Raw genomic sequence first — 14,242 nt, forward strand, 5'->3', positions numbered from 1 at the left:
ATTCTTCTGCGTGAGGTTTTCCCTCTGAGCTGCAGTGAGAGCCCTGCGGCTGTGGTCTGTGGAGAAGCTCTGCTTTGGTGCTCTTAGCAGATCTGTACTGCAGAGCCACCACTGTACCCGCCCCCCTCCCTCCTCTGTGCGCCCTCCTCCTGTCTTGCATTTGTGCTTCCTCACTCTCAGTTGGGCTAATGCTCTTTCTTCTTCCTTTTTTTCTTCTTCTCCAGAGCCTATAGAGTTGGATGATCCATGATGCAGTTAACAGCAAAAAAGGGATTCGAGGTTGGTGCTTCATCATACAGGATGGGGCAGATCCTGGTGGCAAAGAAATGTAGTCAAGTGAACAATGACATCATCTTCTCCACAATTTATTGTGATGTCACGTCAATGCTGCAATATATCTTTTTGTGAGACACCATCATATCACAGTTTATAGTAAAACATTCGTGATACAGTCCGTGTCACATTCTTACATTTTTACGTCTGCTAGCCTCAAAAGTCACATAAGAGAAGAAAATTGCACAACAACCTTTTCTCTCTGTTACCATGTTCAAAATGTGCCACTTTTTGCCATATTAAAATGTGTCAACCTGTGGAAATCCTTACTTAAAACGCCTTCGCAATATGTATCAAGTGAACTGCTGTGCATCTACACGAGGATATGTTTACGAGAAAAAAAAAGATCAGCAAATGAAAAAAATATAAACCTAAAAACCCCACAAAAAAACGATCTAAAAATACATTGTGAAACAGAGGCTATCCAAGAATGGCTGCCTACAACAATACCATTAATCACCATCATCATTAAAGTAAATCTGTAATCCCGGATGCACATTTCGGTCACTATGGTGATCTGGCACCCGAACTGAGAAGCTATCGATGCTGAAACAGAAATAAAAGGTCTGCGCCACATTCACATCGATGAAAGCAATCGCCCATGAACACATAGTCTAGTCTGTCATGAAATGACTCTGGAGCAGGTTATGTAAGCCTGCAGTTTGAATGTGGAGCTTTCTTTTGTTTCTCACTCTGAACTGGGGAAATGCTTGAGGAGAGCATGATGCAGTGCTTCCTCCTTCTATTCCCCCCACCCCATCCTCTATCTTGTCTATATTTAATGCTTACAGATTCTATTTATCTCCTCAGAGTCACCGTTGTATTTCAGGAGGCCCCGCTCCTCCAGTATCTCCATTCTAATAGTCACACACAACATTTTTTAAAGAGCAAAAAGACGACCATACAATCGCTTTCGTGACTTGAGGTGGTTGTTTTGCACAATCCTGTTTGGATCCCAGGAGTGGAGCACTTTACTCACAGAGTGGCAGAGTAAAAATAGCAGCACAGTGCAAGCCACAGTGTCAAAATGAGTACACATGTGCAGGACATTAGTAATTACAGTTAATTTATAAACTGTTGTTACAACAAAAGGTCAAAAAGGTTCACCAAGACACTCTTTATTATGCTTTATTGTGAAGGGGTAAAAGAAGGCAGTATATTGCTGCCAACCATAAAAAGACAGACATGTTGTTATTATTTACCACTTTGATGTATTATTATTGATTAAACTACTCAGCAGTATATAAAGTAATTTAAATGAGCTCCGCCTTTACCAGCTGCAACATTAAAGGAATGAAATGAACACATGAATGCATAAATGATTATCTTTGAATAATATATTATTCTGAAATGGGTCATTCCACATAACAAGTATATTTAAGTATTTCTATAGGATTTTGCCGGGATTTCTACTTTTACTTATAGTAAAATATATAAATACTTCTTCCACCACTGCAACAAAACATGAATATCAAATACTTCCTTACAAGTAAAAGTTCTCTGTTTAAAGTCTTAGTTCCCTAAAAGTACAGAAATATTATCAGAAACTTGTACTTAAAGTACTCATTTTGAAGTAAAATGGAACTGATATATTTTCATACATGGCATTATTAGATTGTCAACAATGGAGCTAAAGTTTTAAGTTGAGTCCAGTGGTTCCCAACCTCAGGGTTGGGCCCCCTCCATTGGGTCACAAGATAAATCTGAGGGGCTGTGAGATGATTAAAGGGAGAGAAAAGAAAAACCGATGTAAATCTGTCATATTCATAGTCTCGACTTGACTCTAATCTTTTCTATTTTGTGAAAAATTAGTATTTTGACCTCGAGCAGTAAATGAAACCACATCAGAGGGGACATGTCTTTTTGGCAGAACTGCTCATTTCTTTCAGACAACTACACATTTGTGACGTCTCCTTTTTAAGAGGTCGCATCCCAAAAGGGTTGGGAAACACCAATTACATTTTTAACAATGAATTGTATTTTATAAGCCTGGATCCTTCCGAAGTGTAATGGAGTAGAAGTATAAAGTTATATAGTGACTAAAGTGCAAGTACCTCAAAACTGAACTGAAGTACAGCCCCTGAGTAAATGTATTTGCTTTCACTCACTTTAGCAAAACACTTTGTCAGACCAAAAATTAACTGGCTGACATACTCATTGGCTCATGGATCCACCCACTCATATTCATTCACTATTCATATAACCATGTCTGCTCCCTGGAGACCATTAGCAGGCATAGCAGAGTGCTGCAGCGATGACGTATCTTTGTAGCCCAAGCCGGAAGTTAGTATTCGACATGGTTTCCTCGACAAAAAGGCGATGGGATTCTTCCACTGGATGCTTGGATTAGACAATAAGCTCTGTGGCAATCAAAAGTTCATACACAGCAAGGTGTTCAGCAAGATGATCTTCACAGATGAACACCTCTTTTATGATTTTGAAGTAGGCGGCTAACGTTAGGCTAGAACTACACCACGGTTGCATGACTTCACGTCACCAACATAAAGCTATAGGCGTACTACAGTTTGGCGTGATGACATTTAGTCTCATTTAGCAACTTGTTAGCCTTTTTTAAGACAAAAGCTTCGAAATTCACAAGAGGGGTATAAACTGATTTATTTTATGTTGTAGAACAAAACATTAAAATCTCTTAAAGTTGTGTTTAACCCTAGACTTTATTTCAAGCATCTAATAATAAAATAAATAAAAAATAAAATATTGACTTTGAGACCGGGGAACCATGAAGTGCAAAATTTGTCCAGTCTCAATGTCTCATGTCCAGGTCTTCGGACTCATTCCTGCAGCACACTAATGCTGCGTTCCAGAAAACTCGGCACTCGAAAAGTTCTACTAGACGTCCTACTAGAAAAACTGTTTGTACCAGAACCTTTAAATACCATATCATGTAGCGTTTTGCATCACAATAAACTAACCAAAGCTACTCATCGGCCAAGGTGCCACCCACAAACATGATTTACAATCCTAAAAAACATATTACCTGGCATGGGCTTGATTGTGACAGCATATCTGTGCATCCATGACCAAACAATGTTATATTTTCTCATGTTGGCAGAGATACCCGTGTGATCAGCATCACCAGAAAAGCTAAAAGAAGCTGAAGAGGAAGAGAACATTAAAAATGCTCAGCTACATGAAAAAATGTCAGTGTCCATGGTGATATGGAGGTATTATTAAATTAATTCTAAAATAAATACCGTGGCACTTGTTGCCATAGTGAAGCCAATTCCTAAAGGAAACAAGAAGAAAATAAGCTAAACCTTTTTATGAAACTGACATGCTTTGCTCAGTGTACATTAATTTATTAATTTGCATAATCTTAGTGAGTGAAGCCTCTGATTTTCCATTTCCTCTTGTTTGGCTTCTCGGTGCTGACAGTCTAAACAGCTGCTGGGTGCAGGCAGCAGATGAACTCTGCAGCAGATGAACTCTGCAGCAGATGAACTCTGCAGCAGATGAACTCTGCAGCAGATGAACTCTGCAGCAGATGAACTCTGCAGCAGATGAACTCTGCAGCAGCTCTGCATCGCCTCCTACACTTTTCAAGATGTTAAGTCTCCCAAGCCCTTCCGCACGGAGCATGCTGAAAGAAACCTGCTTCTGAATCTCCAGGAGTTCAGCACTCATCTGCATACAGAAAGGATGGGAAGTGACAAGAACAGTGGGAGGACATGGAGCCGAGATATCTGGCAGTGTGAGGCCACAGCTGCTTTATTACAGGACCCACGCACAAACTCACACCCGCACTCAAAAAACACACATACAGGCCCACAGGCCCACAGAAATCATATACAATATAGGCACGCAAACGTGTCTTGGTGGCAACACAAAAGCTTTTCACAATACTTAGTCGGTAATAGATTTACGGTTTCGTGGTTGAAAGCTGTTGCAAGTGTTGTGCAGAGGCTCATGTTGAAATGACTTAACAAGATTGAGGCGCCACGCTACTGCGAGGCTGAACTTCAGACACTTTGAGCTAAATGCTTTGACTTCAGCATGCTAACATGCTCACAATACTGATGTTTAGCAGGTGTAAGATACCGTGTTCCCCATCTTTATTCAGCATTCTAGTTAGCTAGTCACTAAACACAAATCGCTGATGGTAATGTCATTCGTTTTACAGAGTATGTTTTGTAAAGAAAACAAATCACTTCCGTTGCGAGACGCCACCTCTGCTGCAGCTAGCACTGATGTATGTACAGTAAAGAAGTGCTCAGGAAGCACAATCCACATTAAGAAGATCCATTTTACGTACAGCACACTGTGTTATAGCAGGGCTGAAGGTAAAACACAATTCATTACAGCCTTTCAGGCACAAACTGAGAGAAGAGAAAAGAAATCTGCAGATTGACACGAATGAGACACGATATTCAGCTGCTCTTCAGCGGATACGTTGGACATTGTGTTTAGTTTAACAAATTGGCAAACCCAAACACAATCCACTCTCAGTGCAGCCAGCGGAAGAAATTTGTTTAATCATCCACGGCAGCTGCTGTCCTGTTCAGGTCCACTGGGGACAATGAGGACGTGCGACTTGACAAACACCGGCCAGCAGTCCAATCAAATACAGCGGCAGTATTTACAACCTCTCAAGGCAGGCTCAAATGATTGGAGAGGAGGGGGGAAGAAAAGGAATCGTTTTTAATACTTCGCACCCACCTTACCTCCTACTCAGTTGCATAATGTATGAGGATATTTAAACACTCTCATCACATTACTTTAACAATAACAGAAGGAATAAATAAACATACAAATATGGAACGTCCAAAAAACTTCGATAATGAAGTCATCTCCTTGTTTTCTTTTATCATCTCTTGCTTGATCTTTGTAAGAGACCCTTCACAATGCCTAATTACATTTAAGAAATATAAATCCTCACTTTTCAGCCATTTATCTACTCCCAAATCTCAAAGCTGATTCTCTCAATCCAACAGTAACATGTGTGAAGGCTGCTAATGAATCAAATATATCTCTTCCTGTCAGTATAACCCTTTTGGTTCACACTGCCACAATGGCACGAGTGCTTTCTTGTAAATGATGTCATCATCAGTGTATGTTTTCGGAACACAAAATGTCCCCAGATACAGTGTTTCCTTCTTCTCTGTGGTATAATTTGATCTTATCATGCACACACCACATGGACACAGACCTTGGGAAGCCCACATGTTTCTTTCAAGGGGTCAGGTCTGCAGAGTAAAAACTGGTGTATTGTGCCATCTGGTGGCGACGCATTGAGAGAACAGAGTCATTACTGCCATACCAGCACACCCAAAAGAGACACCCCAGACTTAGCAACATATCTTTATGAATCCCCATACTGAAAAATGTGTAAATCAGGTTTGAACATATTCAAATCTGAATAACCTGAATAACACCCCTATGAAAAAGGCAGCAGCTGCCCCATGGCCAAATTAAGTCATTGAGGGGCTCTGCCACGTAATTTAGTATGAGCCAAGGCTGACCAATGTTTGGGGTAATATGTTAAACATATATTTAAGTAGGGGTGTGTGCGACCTTCTATCACTAGATGGAGCATTCAGGGTAGTTCATTCACAGTGGGACACAGATGCACATTAAAGGATGGAAAGTTGGTCAGGTGTTCGCTTCCGCTTTAACCACAGCAAAGGATTCTGCTGCTGTGCCTGACTGTTATATTGTGATTGTGCAGTGGTACAATTTTAATGTCAAAAGGGTAGCAAATATATAAGCAATAAAAGCATCCTCTCGGCCATGTATTAGTATGAAGTAAGTTGCAATTAAGTAGTCATTGAAAAGCTCCATTGCAAACATAGACCCCAGATCTATAGATCTATAGATCCCAAAATATAGGTTTTGCTGCCACCCTGTGGTGATAACAGAGTTTAGCGGACTGCCAGTCTGCCAGTTTAACAAGCGATTATCACACACTGCAGTACTCAACAGTTCAACATATAAACAGACCTGTAACAGTGGAACACACACACAACCACGGTTGATCGGGCATCAGTGGAAAGTTGTTCGGATATTAGTGAAGAGAGAGGTTCCTAATTAGTAAACTACTCTGTCACGTTGTTATGTTCAAAATGTCTCAAACAAAAGGCCTCCCTCTTTGCTCCTGATCCGTCAGCAAGATGAGGCCGAATCAGCCGGTTGAAGTTTAAATCAAAAGTATTTAAAAATGAACAGAAGCTAAAACAGTTGCAAACTGAATCACACTATGAATTACAAAACAAATATATATATATTTCGTGAAATAGAGGCCCAATCCGCACCACACATGACAGACTGGTGTATCTGCCCCATGGCCCGGAGGAGGTCAGATTATCTCCGGGGATTCACAGTTCCTTTGTCCCTGCAAAGTCTCTGAAATGTCTCATATTACACATTCCACACCACATCGATCAGCTCAGTGATTGGTTGGACCATTCGGACTTCAGTCGGCCACTTCCTTGACACATTCCTCCCCCCTTCTTGAAGGCTGTGCTCAGAAACTCTTCTGCAACATCCCTCTCTATCCCATACTGCACAATGTCAACAAACTTGATTTCCTTTTTGAATTTTAATTCACAAAATAAAAGACTAAGTCGAAGAACCATGGTTGGCAGTCCAAAGTTTAACAGGAATTCAGCCATTAACATATCTCATTTATTAAGTGCCATCAACATGTTCACACAGGGCTCCATTAAAGGGAGACATTCAAATTAGAGAAGACAGATTTCTTTCATACCAATAATCAGCACCTAACAATTCCTGCAAGATTGGGATATTTTGGAAGTAGCCATCATTGCTTGGCTCATTGTTAGCGATCCTTTTGCCCCTGCTCTTTCTCTGAAGGCACATTGTGTGTTAAAGTCATTATACACATGAAGTGGGCCAGGCTATAGAAGAGACATGACTGTGTGAGGTGTGGAACCTCCTCGTTTCCACAATTTAACAAAGTTTACCATTTTTGAAGTTCATCTTTAATTTCCTGACATGGTTATTGTCAGGATTCACAACGTATCTCTTGTGATGTGGTGCAGTGTCCTTCTTCTCCTGCTTCTATGTTCTCGATAGTGTTTCTTTGGAATTGGCAGACAACACGTATGTTGCAGCATTGGGATGCTGTTTCTACTTTCTGGTGTGCAATGTCTCATATTGTAATCACATTGATCACAGTGACAGACTTCTCTGTGTTTGTTTAAAAAATGCAGTTCATCTAAAATAGTGCCAGAAAGAGAATTGTCATTGCAGCCTCAACTGATGCAGAAATAGCCACCCTAAAAGCAGAATTCATCCCTACTGTTGGATTATATCCTGAACCACTGTAAACACTGTAATATGTTTATCTGGTTGAATTGGCTGTGCTTCAATGACGCAAATGAATCACTGTTTGCGCACAGACACCCAACAAATCAATAAAAAATATTGCATCTAGATTAAAAACAATGCTGCTCCTTGTGCAGCAGGTGGGATTTTATTTATCTTTGTGTAATATAGGTAGAGATAGGAAATGATAATGAAAGTGTAAACAGAGATAACCACAATAAAAATGAGAGACTCGACAACTCAGATCACAGTCGACGGCGCGGTCACCAGGTGCAAGCACAATATTGAATGAACACACTTCATAGCAGCGATTCATTTTCATAATACACACAATGACGCACACAGAGCCATTGTGAGCCTGTACGTCTCCCAACTCATTCTTAACAAGGATTTGGGTCCTGTTATGTATAACAATAATTAAAGTCAGTTCTGTCGTGTGGCTTGACTATCTCGGGATGCTGATAATCAGTGGTGATTTATTTTATTTCTCACATTATTCCGTTTGTTCTTAATTTCCCTGGGATTCAGTCCAGGTTCATTCGCATCCTCTATTTATCCTCAAACATTTACAGAAGCACAGAAACCAGGCTGATAAGGTTTGAGTGCGTAGAGTCTATTCATGAATGGAACTTGCAATTAAATGCATTCTAAACCAGAACTAATGCATTGTGTAATAATATATATATATATGGAATGCATCCAATATAATGTACATTATTAAATTCAATCTTTTTTTTTACTCCTCTGCCACTTGACCTGAAAAAGAGTCGACCTTTTTTAATTACTTCCGCTCTACATATCACTCTGCAGCTGCTGGCTTGATCGCTTCCAGGTTCAAACCTTATATCGGTGAGGCGCGATCTAATATCTCTCCTCAGCAGCATCCTCTGTTCTGCGAGGTTGAGGTCATCAATTCATCCCAATAGAATGTCATTCCCTTTCCCTGCTTCAGCCTATCAACCTACTTCAACCATCATCCACAGCAGCAAGGCCCAAATTCAATTATAATTAGAATCGTGCTCAGCTTGCCTTCTGTTTTCACCGACAGTGCTTGAAAACCATTTCCATCTGCACATAACCATTGAAGATTTTCTTAAATCATTACCAAATCAAGGACCAAATGAAGCCGGCTCAATACTGTTATGTATTATATAGGACAGTGTGTTCAATATATCGAAAGGCTATTTTCAAGTAAAAATATGATTTACTGATTTATTTCATTTTATTAAATGGGTTCAGAAGGTAATGAATAAAAGAATATGGAATGAACAGGTTTGTTAAATACATAAAAATAAAATTGACGATACTGCTTTTGAATGAAGAAATAATTTACTTGATTAGTTATGAAATTAAATGAATTAAAAGCCATTTAACATTACGTGACATCAAATCAGTGTGCTTTTTTTCAATTTGTTTACCCTTAATTTATCTGTATTTTTTCAGTTAGGCTACATTTACATTCCTGATCTTTTTTCATATACTTATCTTATATCACTGAACACAGACGTCAGTGGGTTTGAGTGTCAAGATATTTAAACCGTTGACGTCTATGCACGAGTGAGTCAATGTGAGGCAGTGCTTGTCCAGTAGTCTTCAAAACAAATCAGACTTCTTAGGAGCAGCTTCACTGTGAATCATGTGACTTCATCAATGCAACCGGTCCTCCTCATAACTCAGGCAGTTGTGTGTGTGTGCACAAATACTGAAATACGCTTGACTTATCCAGTTACATATCAAATACACATGCTGGTCATTTATTCACTTTCACTGGCAGGGTTGAGGGGAAAGAAAATAATGAATGTGCAAACTTTTAACCACCTTTGTCTCCATGCAGCTTGCTGGTAAACTGACTGAGTCATCCATTCATTCCACTCCGCTCTGCTCTGCCTGCTCTTTAAGGGGGAGACGAGGAAAGATGAGGAAAGACATGGCAGAGCAGGACAATAGTCATGTAAGCTGTAAAAGATAAAACATCGGACACTCTCCAAATGAGAAAGTTTGCCAGAGATATCAGAGCCTCTCTCTCTCTCTCTCTCTCTCTCTCTCACTCACTAATTATTTTCTCTCTCTCTGCCTTTATGATTATGTCTCCTCATTAAAAAAATGAATGCTCTTACTAATACTGCGACAACTACTACTGCTGCTGCTAATATAGTATTACTACTACTGCTACTACTGCTACCATCAACATTATTACTACCACTACTGCTATTACTACCACTACTACTATTACTTATACGACAACTGCTACTACTACTGCTATTCATGCTACTAAAAGTAGTAATACTACTACAGCTATTAGTACGACTGCTACTAGTACTACTACTACTACAACTGCTACATCTTCTACTGCCATTACTATTACTACTACTACTACTACTGTGATATTAAATACTATGACCAATACTACAGCTATTACTATGACTACTGATACTACATCTTCCACTACTTCTAATTACTAATACTTCCACTACTAATAATACTTCTACTACAACTACAACTTCTACTACTACTACAAATATCACTACTACTACTAGTAGTACTTATTCTAATGCTACTAATACTTCTACTAATAATACTTCTACTACAACTTATACTACTACAAATATCACCACTGACGAATTTTTTTAAGCCACAGAAACTGTTTAAATATCAAAATGTTCAGCTCTTTCAGGAGAGGTGTGATATGACTTTTCATATTTGTAATCTTTAAACTTTTTGAATTATTAAGCCTTTTGAAATTTGTTTTTGAATTGCATATCTATTTTCAGCAATGTTTTTGCGATTAATTTCAGTTTTCAGCATTCCAACGCATTTTCAGCAGGAAATGCTTTTCTAGTTTGAATTACACTGCTGTATGCAATACAAATAAGCAGACGTATGAGTACTGTCAATTGCATTGATTATTTTTATTTACAAAAAATGTATTATCTTTGGCACCGCACATCCATGGCATTTCACCGTGGCACATCAGGGATACCATTTCTCTCATGTAGAGTGAGGCTCTTCCCCTCAGTGTCTTTATTTACCGTGTCTGTATGTTTCTCAGGCCGTTGGGAAACCCTTTGTCTGTCAGTAAAGGTCATTTGTTTATGCACGGACAAGCGAGTAAGCCGCAGTTTTCTGTGAGACAGTCCTCTGCAGCGGAGCAGCTCTCCGTAGGCCTTGCGGAAATCCCTGTTGAAGGCTGGATACAGGATAGGGTTAAGTGCTGAGTTAAAGTAGCCCAGCCACATGATCACAGATTTAAATGTGTTAGGGGGGTTCGTCTTTCCCTTTATGGCCATGCAGGTGAAGAAGGTGAAGTAGGGGAACCAGCAGATGACAAAGGCCCCCAGCACAGCTGCCAGGGTGATTGTAGCTTTGTGCTCCCGGGCGATGGCTGCAGTTGATGCTGTGCGCGCAAATGATGGAGTGGCAGCACGAATACGCCGCACCTTGAAAAGATCAGTTGAGAAAAGGTTAGAGCGATAGAAGATGAGATAAGCTTGCACGCTTATCTGATGATGAAAGGATTTAATTCAGCAACATGTGAATATGACTATGTGAATGCTATTTTAATGGTTTGTCTTCACTCATATGCAGATAACTAATATGAAATCCTATTTGGTCTTCATTTCCAAAGCAAAAAGCAATGAATGCATTGAATTATGACCTTTTATGTCCCACCTCTGCATGTTCTGCAAAATGAAAACAACACTGACCTGTTCTCGTGCCACTCTGAATATGCAAAGATACATTCCGCACATAAGCAGCAGAGGCAGGTAAAACGAGCCAAAGGCATAAATGAGAACATAGTTGTTATTCCACTCAAACTGGCAGTAGAGTCCCTCCTTGACCTCATCCCCCATGCCCCAGTCCAAGTGCTGCACTCTGTAGTCCGCTGTGTTCCAGCCCAGGTGGATGGGCACGAAGGACACAGCTAGTGACAAGGCCCAGATGGCGATCATGGCCAGTGTCACCCTCAGAGGGGTGACTCTCCGGGAGTAGCTAAGGGGAGCTGAAATGGCTAGGTATCGGTCCACGCTGATGGCCATCAGGGTCAGGATGGAGGAGGCGCACAGCATGGCATCCAGTGAGATGTAGATGTTGCACAGAGCTCCTCCGAGGGGCCAATTTCCGCTGCGCAGCTCCACGGTGGCAGAAAAGGGCAGCACCAACAGGCCTAGCAGGAGATCCGTCATTGCCAGGGACACCACGAAGCAGTTAGAGATGCGCCACAGTCGACGACTGAGCACCACAGCCAAACACACCAGCACGTTCCCAGCGATGGTCAGAATGATAAAAGACACCAGAACCAGCCAGCGGAGAGCTATGGAGAGCATGGTGACCTGCTCCTCGGGCACTGGGTCACGTGCTGCTGTTGTTATCTCAGGAGAAAATGTTCATCCACTGCCAGTTCACTTTCCCGTCAGACACTTCTTAGCATGGTTCTTTTGCAGAAAGGTGATCATGTTCAGGTGTAGATCCCACACAAAGCACTTCACAGCCATCTTTATTCCCCCCAGTGCCAGTGCTGTAAACACTTCCCTGGGGAAGAACAAGAACGATGGTTATTACTTGAAAATTCAGGTCACCATACAAATGACATTGGTGTATTTCAAAGTAGTAAAAGAGCAAATAACAGTCTCCCTACTTTTCTGTTGTCTAATATAGCAAAACACGCATAAAAAAGGCAAAAACATGAATAGGCTACAGCATCTATTCCATGAGTGACATGGCTTGAATGACAACTCTAAAATGATTAATAAATGTACTTTCAGATTTATTTTCAATGCAAAATGTAATATAAAGGAACTAGGACAACAATACCAGAGTGCAACTTTAATACATCACCATTTATACTCACATCAGCTTTCACAACCTACGCACCGCATTCCACTCTCTTTTAAGTACACACTATTCTCTAGGTCTAAACTCCATAAAGTTGCTAAACACCAACAAGTTGATTCAATCAACATCCTCAATGCAGCAGGGATGTTCTGTGCTTTTGATTCTGTTTGATTCTGTCAGCCACATTATTATTCATTGTTATGCTTAACCAGACACACAACATCCCCATGGAATGGCAAGGCTGATTTTATGACATGAGCTGACATTATTCAGCTTGCACATTACAGCCCTTACACTAACACAGGGGATAGAGCAATACAGAGGGAATAGGTTGTGTTCTCTGCAGGGTTAAGGCCGGCCTGCGGGTGCACATGAAACGAGTAATGGACCTGGATGATGCAGCACACAGAGAGACGAAGAGAATGTGCTTTTTTATGGACATATGTTGAGATCGAGGAGCCTTCCTGCTCGAGATGGGAACATTTACTAAAGAGAGAGAGAGAGCATTTGCTAAAGTGTGGGCAGCGCTGTATAGTGCATCACTGACAAACTAATGCAAGACAAGATCTTATAAACAATCATAAAACATTCTGCCACAGTCTAAGGAGTAAAGTAAACACATCCAAGCTCAAAATCGGCTCTAGATTTGGACATTCGCGTTTATATTTCTGTATCAGCCACCATAGTTCACCTACGCGATTGGCACACGCTTCACAGTGCACCTTTAATAAGAGCTCAAAGACTCAACAACAATAAAAAAGGACACCAAAACGTATTGGTGCATATCATATGAGTTTATGTGTCAATGATACTAAGGTTAAGTACAAAGGCGTACGAGTGTGTAATTTCACCTGGGGGTGGAAGTGGGCTTTCAGGAGACACACAGGCTGCCCTGTTATGGCTGTGTGCAGTCTGACAGGAATATCTGCAGAAACTACTCAGAACTGTATAAAGTATGGTGCTGCCAACTATGTTTCATGGTTAATCTTTAATTTTCTCCAGAAAAGATGATAGAATTGAACACAAGTAAGAGACAAGACAGGCGAGCGCGGTGCTCATTTAAAATGCAAATACAACATTTCATAATCTGGTATCTGCAAAGGAAATTAATAATTTAGGATTCAAAGTATTAACAATACAGAGGTTAGCATTTTCTGTTAGACTACCATTATTATGAAAAGTACAATAACCAATTATACTATATATTAGGACTTTCTAAGATGGCACCTAGACCAAGTGCAAACATTCCTGGAAATTTGAATTGACAGTGACGGTCCCAGCCTTGTTGCCACACATGAGATATGGCTGCAATGCGAAGGTAATTCATTTACATGGAAGGCTAACACATTTTATAATCATTTAGACTGTAGACTGTGCACAGCAAAGCTCATCTCAATTGGACCTTGTTTCCTCAAGCTGTTAGTTAAGTGTTTTAAAAAGTAGCCATCATTCCAGCTGTACCTGGCCATTCAGAGAATCCAAGGTCTTAATGTTTTTCATTAATGCCAATCGATTCTCTCCGGGATAAACACTTGTTGTTTCCATGGTGACTTTTTTTGTTCAGCACTGACAGAGTTTAGATCGCGCTGTGTCAGCCTGCTGCTCTCATTCTGTGCAACTAGCCTTCACTGGCCAAAAAGGGTCAGACAGGATTTGACAGTAAGCTCAAATAAAAGCCATATTTGACTCCACTCTCATTGCTGATGTAGCACAAGACTAAGGTAACAGTAGAAATACAACACCACAGTACCATGGTGAGAGCCTGAGATCA

General features: G+C 40.5%; 1 protein-coding gene across 1 annotated transcript; it reads right to left on the reverse strand.

Annotated features, from left to right (window-relative positions):
- Positions 1 to 10,595: 10,595 nt before the first annotated feature.
- Positions 10,596 to 11,963, reverse strand: LOC306788183 (histamine H2 receptor-like; the record flags this gene model as incomplete). Its single annotated transcript, XM_079283583.1, has 2 exons — positions 10,596 to 11,075; positions 11,343 to 11,963. 2 exons carry the CDS (start codon positions 11,961 to 11,963, stop codon positions 10,596 to 10,598), a joined length of 1,101 nt encoding a protein of 366 aa, XP_079139709.1.
- Positions 11,964 to 14,242: the final 2,279 nt, after the last annotated feature.

The sequence above is a fragment of the Melanostigma gelatinosum genome (assembly GCF_949748355.1).
Source record: "Melanostigma gelatinosum genome assembly, chromosome: 14".
In the NCBI taxonomy this organism is placed as follows: Eukaryota; Metazoa; Chordata; class Actinopteri; order Perciformes; family Zoarcidae; genus Melanostigma; species Melanostigma gelatinosum.